The sequence below is a fragment of the Merops nubicus genome, unplaced genomic scaffold (assembly GCF_000691845.1).
Source record: "Merops nubicus isolate BGI_N331 unplaced genomic scaffold, ASM69184v1 scaffold5001, whole genome shotgun sequence".
NCBI classification, from domain to species: Eukaryota; Metazoa; Chordata; class Aves; order Coraciiformes; family Meropidae; genus Merops; species Merops nubicus.
This window is the reverse complement of record NW_008586106.1, coordinates 73,797-82,306: the sequence shown is the minus strand read 5'-3', so window position 1 is coordinate 82,306 and position 8,510 is coordinate 73,797. Positions and strand designations below refer to the sequence as shown.

The following is an 8,510-nucleotide window of genomic DNA, read 5'->3' as shown; positions in this document are numbered from 1 at the left end:
CACACTTCTCTTGATGCAACCTTCCATACGCCCCTCCATCTACCTCAGCACTACCCTCATGGAGAAGAGAGCTTCAGTGGCTGCATTTCCTGCCACAAAACTATGGGTACTCATCAGTGCATCAACTCGTCTATGGTACCGACAGGCACTACTGGCAGTATTCCTTCACTCACTCAGCAGCACAACCAGGACACTGGATTGACTGAAAAGGGGCAGAACAGGCAGGCATAATGTGCATAAGCAAAAAAGGGTAAAAAACCCAAACCAAAACAAACCAGAAACAAAAACCTGAGCACATCCACCTTCTGTACTCATACAGCAGCAGAATAATGAAGGAGGAGGTTGGAACAGCTTTGAAGTAGACAAATAACTACCACTAAACCCCACCCTTTTCTTATTTTTTCCTGGTAGTTATTAAGGGAAAGGGGCTTCTTACGTGCCTCCTGAACAGAGGCAGAAGAAAAAAAAAAACACCACTGAAAAGGCACCTATCTAGATGGTAGGAGATCTTGTTAAGTATTTAACTTATTTTTGTGACTTATTAATTAGCTTTCTGTAAAGATCTGCAGATTGTACCCATATTTTCCACTGATAGAATGAAGAGAAAAAACTCATACAACCAAATTTATAGCTGAGGATTGACATGGGGGATGTCACTGCTATCATTACAAGGCAGACTATTGCAAATTAGGTGTCTGAAGAGGCACTGTTCTTACCACTGATAAGGTAGAAACAATAAAAACACTTGCTGTTTGGTGAATCACTGCACGCAGTAATATTACTCATCTTACTTACTTAAGTCAGGTAAATTAAGTAGATCAAAACCAATAATGAATGGTTTCCTAGAGTCAAATTTAATAATTTCCATTAAGATTAAATCCTGAAAGGCTTCAACAGCCTTCTTCAGGTCCTCATTGCTAGCAATGTGCAGAAAGTTGCAAATTGTAGAGATCCACTGTCTTCCACATTAACTGCCGTCCTCATAAAATCATCACTCATACATATTACCTTTAAGTCTTTAAACATTTTTTTCCTTAAAAGCTGTAGGCTTCATTAGGTTTCATTAACCCTTCAGATACTAAAATCTATAGCAAGTCTATTTAGTTAGAAGACTCCCCTTTTAAATTATTTTTTTTTTCCTTTTTTAAAATCAGTGAAATTAGTTTTATGTAGCTTAGTATCTACATGTTCTCTTATGAAAATCATCATGATCATACTGGTAAGATTCTTCTTCCACAATTTTCTCCAATCTTCTGCAATAATTGATTTTAAATTAACAAGCTTGGTAACCATTTTCTAACCAGCCAGGACATAAGTTAGGTTTCTTGATTGCACTTATTTAATCACAAAATTGGTTCTAGAGTTTGCAAATCAAATTGACTGTTGATCCATCCATCATTAATGATTTCTAGATCTGGCAATTCAACATCTGAACTTCAAAATAAATTTGAACATTATGTACATGAAGGAGAATGATTAAAATAAAATTGTTTTATGCATCTCTACCTTAAACATACCACAATTACGAATATAAAGTCTTCCTTATAATTTTGGGATGTTGTTTTTTTAATTAGAAAAGTGTTTCTTTTTAACCTTGTGCAAGGTAAGACACCACGTGCTGAATTTGTCACAAGATCATTACCATTATGTTTTACTGGTCCCATAGATACCTGGAATACTCTTCTACTATTGATCTCATCATAACACGACACTAGCAGACTGTCTTTCTCCAACGTATGCAAAAGCACTCTGAAAATATTCTTCTAAAAGCTCCCACAAAACTCACCAGGTAATAAACACAATACAGATGCCCACTGAGTGACTACAGCATGGATTAATAACAAAAGGAATACATTCATGACTTTGTGTCTTGTTTTGACTGTCATATAATGCTCCCACACTGGAATATGTTGCTCTGTAGACTCAATAAAAACCCAAGTTGTCTCATATTAATGTCACAAGTCATTAGAAGACTTACCACTGGATCATATTCCCAAAGTTGATTTCCTTTTAGATGGTGGCACTTGAGCATCGTTACTGGGCCATTAAGTTTGGATACATCTAAACACAAATCGTCTGTTCGAATTTCTTTGTTGGCAGTATATGAGAACACCTAGACAGAAAAAGAATAAGTGTAACTCAAAAAATAGCTCAACTAAAAGATTCCTGGGGAAGCAGGAACATTTGTGCATTATTTCATTAAATATCCACTGTGATTTTCTTCTTTTCCCTTCACCATGTATAGGATTTTTTTTTTAAATGGGATAAATATAAACACTGTATGAACAAGCTCTTCAGTCAAAATTGACTTTTTTTTTAAATTGCAAACTGCTTCCTGCATAGAAACAGGAAGATCCCCAAAGATCCCCTGTATACTGGAAAACAATTCATGAAAAATTATCAAGGAACAAAAAAATGCAAAATGAATTCCAGAACTGACACCAAGAAAAATATACGTTAAAAAAAGCATTTCAGGTACAGGCATGCTTTAAGGTAATATTGTCAATGAGGAGGAGGTCTAACCAGAAGACAGTTCCAGAGAATCCATAGGAGGCAAAGTCTAGCTTTCATCAGTCTCCTCGTTCCCACATTTCATTTTTCACTTGAAAGTTGGTGTAAAACCTACTGCAATAAGGCCTCAAAAACCAGCAAATGACAAGCCACAAACAAATCTTCTCATGCATTTCCTTTTACACTCTTCTTCAGTGAGGGTTTCCTAAACTTTACAAGTAAATATATTTCAGAGATAACTACTGAATCAAAAAATTGTCCCAATGCAAAGTAGTGTTCCAAAGAATTCAATTTAGTGAGATAATTTTTTAAAGAATTGTTACCTGATTGCCACCCATTCCATGGCAGTTAAAGATTCCAACTTTCTCATTTTCTTTTCTTGCCATATTATCCAGACATTGATTTGTCTCCACATTTCTAATCTGGAAGTGAAAAAGAGCATGTCACCAAAGGTTATTTGTCGAAAAGAACCAGGTCCATATCAAACCACACTGGCACCAGTTCTCTGCTATACACCAGAGATTATGTGAATGAAGTGTAATATGCAGGAACTGTACTACAATGAGACCCCACTGTCCAAGACTGCTGTGCAAATATTCAAGCCAGCAGGTTACAGAACCTTATTTCTCTGCTTTCTTTCAGGGATCTTTCCAACTTGTGAGATTCTATACTCAAAGCCTCAACTACAACAGTATGGACACAATTGAGTCTCCAGCCCAAAACCTTCAGAGATATTAAAGTACTCTCCTATGCACTCAGGGTTTAATTCCCTTTGAAACCACGGGTGACTGGGTTCAATTTCCTCACTTCTTGAGTTACAGCCTTAATCCGTGTATTACTATATAGTAAGCAGGCAAGTACCAAGTCTCTCAACAGCCACGCAGCAGCACAAATGCCTGCTGCCTTTTGTTAAGTGTTTCTTCCAAAAAGCAAACAGCAAAAGAAAAAAAATCACCCTACAGAAGGCTCAATATTTGGCTCAATGTGACTTGTAGAGGGGAGTAGGTGCCTAGTTATTTAGGACAGCATTATCTGTACTACCTCTTCAGTCACTTAAACTTAAAAAAATAACAGAGAAATGCCCAGCGAGGCTTAGGAACCACATAAATCTGGGTTCACTGATGAGGATTCTGGGGGTTGATTCAGAGTGGTTTTTAGGCAAAGCTCCTGCTTGCTCTGGTCTAGTTTTTTTCACAAACCTCTGCTCATACTCTACCTAGAGAACATAATATGGAAAGTTATCCATAGCTATACCTTTCTGAAGAAGTATTTTTAAATCCCTTCTATGTGATGTTTAGTACTGCAGTAAAAATAGGAAAACATTAAATTACATTACTGTATACTAAAGTTCAGCTTTCTGCCCCATTGAGAAGCCTGATGCATCGTTTTATAGATGCCAGGAACACAGGTGTAAGCCACACTTGAACTTTGCTGGAGATGACTTCTTTGCACCACTCAGTAAAGAATACAAACAACTTCCTGTGCAAGGTACTTGGCATATCGTAGATAAATAGGTAGGGTAAAGATCTTACCTCTCCTAGAGAAAAGTAATGGCGTGGAATTTGGGAATCAGGATAAACATTCTCCAGGTACCAGGAGAAAGGCTTGCACTGGAGCTTGCGTCTTAGTCCAAGTCGTGATGATATGTCCCCATAATCAACCTTAGTAACTCCTGCAGAAAGAAAGAAAATTTTATTCAATGGCAGCTAATAAATGTTATATAATTTCTCTTAATACAAAAATCATCAGTATAACACACTGCTTGCATGAAAGACTTCCTCTTCAGAAAGTCATCTCTACACAAAGAAATAATGTTTTTTTCAATATATCATTAAGCAGTTTATATGCTCAAGAGAGGACATGGTCGTCCTACCTGTGTCTTCTCTTTCCAGATGGATAAAAAAAGATACAGATAGAAAAGCTGAAATCACTACATCTGTGCTACATGTGACAGTTTCTTAGCTGTGGTTTGTGGAACCATTTGAATGCAGTTGCTTACTAAGTTATCAGAGGAGAAAGGCTCTAACCATTAGAGTCACTAATGCCATTCTATCCCCAGTGACAAATGGGGTGCAGATCTATGCAGCATAACACAGCAGCCTCCTTCCATGGAGCAAGGAGAATTCCATTTTGATTAGAATACTTCTGTATGCCAGGTACCACCTGCTGGAGCCTTCACCATCTAACTGCACAAAGAAACAGTCAGAAAGTGGCTTTCATACAGGGAACTAATCCTTTAATAATTCAGTGTTTGTTCAATATAACTGCAGCATTTGCAGGAAGTACATTCACCATTAGGACCGTTATTTTTTTTTGTGCTATTTTGTTTAACTTTTCTCTCCTTTGCTCCCCATTTATCAAAGAGCTCATTCTTCCTGTATCTTCCCACTCCTTTATGGTTGTTTTAATTCTTCTTGAAAATTAATCTGTGTAAGTCACACAGCCTAAAAGCAATACACTACAAAAAAAAATTCCAACCCAAAAAAGAACAAAAACAAGTCCTAGCAATTTAAAATCCCCTCACAGACCACAAATATGGCTCAACTGACCACCACACTATAGACTTACAACTGCAAACATTTTTTACAAAACTCTCCACTTAGAGTACTATGAATTACCTCTAAAATTGTTGACCTTTAGAAACTGAGTTTGAGATATTTCTAAGTTGGCATACTGTGTTATTAAACCTATCTGCCAGCAGATGGTGTATTTCTACTCAATTAAGACAGATAACTGCATAATTTCAGCTAAATGTTTGTAAATATCAATAAAAACACTACTAATTTCAATATTCCAAAAGGAAAAAAAATGCTAGCACTTTTTTTTTTTAAATATAAAATAAAACAACACAGCACACTAAAGACTTTTTAACAAATATACTAGTAATGAAGGCAAAGGAAAGCTTGTTTTTAAATGAAGATTTGAATACTGTGAAATGAATTAAAAAATCTCCTGTAATAGAATCCCAAAAAACTCCAGTCTGGGCTTTCCAGTCACAAAAGAGATCCCAAACCCAAAAAACACAATACAAACCAAAACTCCCCAAACACTGCCCTGTCTTCACCAAAACAAATATTTGCTTTACACCAAAAGGAGTACTCTCTGAAAAGATGATGAAGTTAGAAGAGAAAGGCTGCACTAACCACTGCTAAGTGTGGACTTCTTCATTTTGTAGTGATGAAAAATCAACTGATGGATGTAACAGTTATGCCATCCTCACAACCTGAGGATATCCAGAACTCATTCATCAATTTCCTACACTGACCTTCAGAAAACAACACTGTTGAGGCTTTGCTGCATCACTGAATGGCAGCAAGAATTAAAGTCACAAGCATGAAGAATGAAATGCAAAGTGATGCTTAATAGCACAGAGTCATGCTGTTTCTTGAAGTAGTTTTAAATGTCATCACGTAGAAAAAGTGCCAGCTGATTTTTCCACCATTACAATGAAATAAAGTATATATTATACTCAACCACTTTTACACAAAGATTTTAGTTTAAATCTTCTCTGAAGTCAGGTCTGCACCACACTGTATACTGGCATGCAGACTATGTTTAGTATCAGGTTAGCAGATCCTTAGGGATGTCCTCTGAAGAGGCTGAGTTAGTCTGTTTTCTAGGTTTCTGGTACCTTATCTATGTTACTTAAAACAGCTTCAGTGTTCCTACACATTTTGCACTATACAGTGCAGCAGCAGGTACTTATGGATAACAGTTCCTTTTGTAGGAAAATATGGAAACACCTAGGAAAACTACAAAGTATAAAGCATATCAAAAATTAAGTACATGTTTATACCAGTATTTTGTCCACAGACCAGTAAAATTTATATACACACAGTGATATATAGCTTCCAGTGTTCTTATACTTGTTTTTAAAGGCTTGGCTGAAAAAAAAATACAAACAGAAAACAAACCATAAAATGAGAATTGGATCAAATCCTCCTCCAGGAGATAGTTATGCCACACTCTACAGGTACATGCTCCATGAGACAGACAATCATGTCCACTAGTTGTTCTTTCAAATATTTGGGTTTGGTTCATTTAAAAAAAAAAAATTTAAAATAATAAATAGTATTTAAAAGTAGTTGCTACTGTTGTCTATACTTGGCCATGCAATATATGGTTTTATTTTCATCACCCCCTCGCACCAAACCTGAATTACATTAGAAGTCTGGACCTCCCTGATGATGCTACTCGTCACACAGCTTGCTGTTTGCTGTGGGACAAGCATATGCTTTTTTCCACATATATGCTTAAAGATGTACTTAAAAATAAGTATTGATAAGGAAAAAACCCCACATCAGATCATCCAATCCCACTATCACCATTTTCTTTTGTACTAAGACTCAACTCGGCACTTGCTTGTGCTGTCACTACTATTGAAGAAGTATGATATGCAGCACCAGACTACGCAGATTAGTAAGATATAATGATCTTTCCTTATACCTTTACAAAACCACACATAACACTATGTCTATCATTACAATACTCCTTCAATTTCATTTTCTTGGCCACCTTATATTTAGGCTTCCCATCAGTCATGTTGCAACAGCTCTTCCATCCTCAAAACTTCAAAAGACCTGGAGATTTGCTTGCCAGGTTCGATGTGTGGCAATATATTTATGCTAAACTGCTTTGAATAAAAAGGAACATTACGTTTTCATCATGACTATAAATTGCTCAATCACTTTCAAATGCACAGTAGGAAAACTGTTTAATTTAAAACTAGTATCTTGTTAAAAATCACAGAACTTGGGGGCTTTTTTTTAGTATTAAGAAGCTTGACACAGAATCATAATTTAAAACCAATTTGAATATCCACATTATTTACATTCCAAATTAATGCTAATAGGGAATACCATCTGAAAGCAAGAACACATGGAATCGGCCAGTACCTGTTTTGAACATAGGCTTAGGTACATTGCAAGACATGGACTCAGTCCTTTCTCTGTTCTCCCTATCAACCATAAACAAAAATGTTAACCATTTCTAATCTGTACATATTGAACCTTGACTTACCATGCTTGGCTAGAGACAAGCGTGTGCAGCAATGAGAAAACTAGGCCTGCTGATCCTGTTCTCAGGATAACACAGTGTCCTGGTTCCGTGTAAAAAGGGGTTCAGGGCAGGACCCACACAGAACAGAACTATGTACTCGCCTCTTCCCCCCCCCGAGAGAGAGAGAGAGACACTTTGGAATAAAATGAAGTATATTGTTTAACAAGGAACAGAAAACGAAAAAGGGAGGTAAGGAAAATAATATATACAAAGATTTGGGGAAAAGTACAAAAAAGAAAATATACAAAACCCTTTGTTGCAAGTTGCAAGGTCCCACGGAGTGCAAGGACAACCTCCCTCTCTGAGCTCCAAGGCAGAAGTGAAATTAGAAACCACTCCCTGCCTCTTATCAGAGTGTGTGTGGGAAGGGGAGGGAATACAATGGTTCACCCCCACCCGGGGTCCTCCCAGTTGCTGGAAGGTCACGCCCCCATTCCAAGCCTCAAACCACAACACACATCCACGCGTCTGTCTAGATGCCTTTTGCTCAGGTAGTTCTGCAATGCTGTCTTTTCAGGCCTTCTGCCTGTCCATTCAGCCCCAGTGCAAAAAAAAGATACCGTCTGGGGCAAACTTTTGGTCAACAATAAAACTAATTTCTATACAAGCTAGGTGAGGCTTTACCCAAGCTCATTAGAGCTGCTTTTTGGGATGCCTTCAGCTCACCAGCTGGGATGCAGGAGACTGGTCAATGACAAGGACACACACTGGACAAGGGCCAGGGGCTGCACGTAGGAGCTAGAACTCAGACTTCCATGCAGCATGGGGAAACCCCAATCTGAAAGTATCCATGCTTCACTTTTAGATGAAAGATACCAACAAATTCTGCAACTGTCAGGTATTTATCTATTAGTAGTTAGAAGAAGGTTAGGGGGAGGTAGCTGTCGCAAGCCAGCCTAATGCTTTGCAGCTTCTCCTGTGAGAAGGGGCAGCTTTCCCTT

The 8,510-nt window shown here is 37.5% G+C and overlaps 1 protein-coding gene across 1 annotated transcript in view; it reads right to left on the bottom strand.

Moving 5' to 3' along the window:
• Window positions 1-1,882: 1,882 nt before the first annotated feature.
• GALNT1 (polypeptide N-acetylgalactosaminyltransferase 1) overlaps window positions 1,883-8,510 on the bottom strand; it is a 55,043-nt gene continuing 48,415 nt past the window's right edge. Inside the window, exons 9-11 of the mRNA XM_008948535.1 lie at window positions 4,044-4,183; window positions 2,835-2,933; window positions 1,883-2,113 (exon numbers count right to left, since the gene is read on the bottom strand). Of these exons, the coding sequence (XP_008946783.1) occupies window positions 1,883-2,113; window positions 2,835-2,933; window positions 4,044-4,183 (470 nt within the window). The remainder of the gene's footprint in view (window positions 2,114-2,834; window positions 2,934-4,043; window positions 4,184-8,510) is intronic.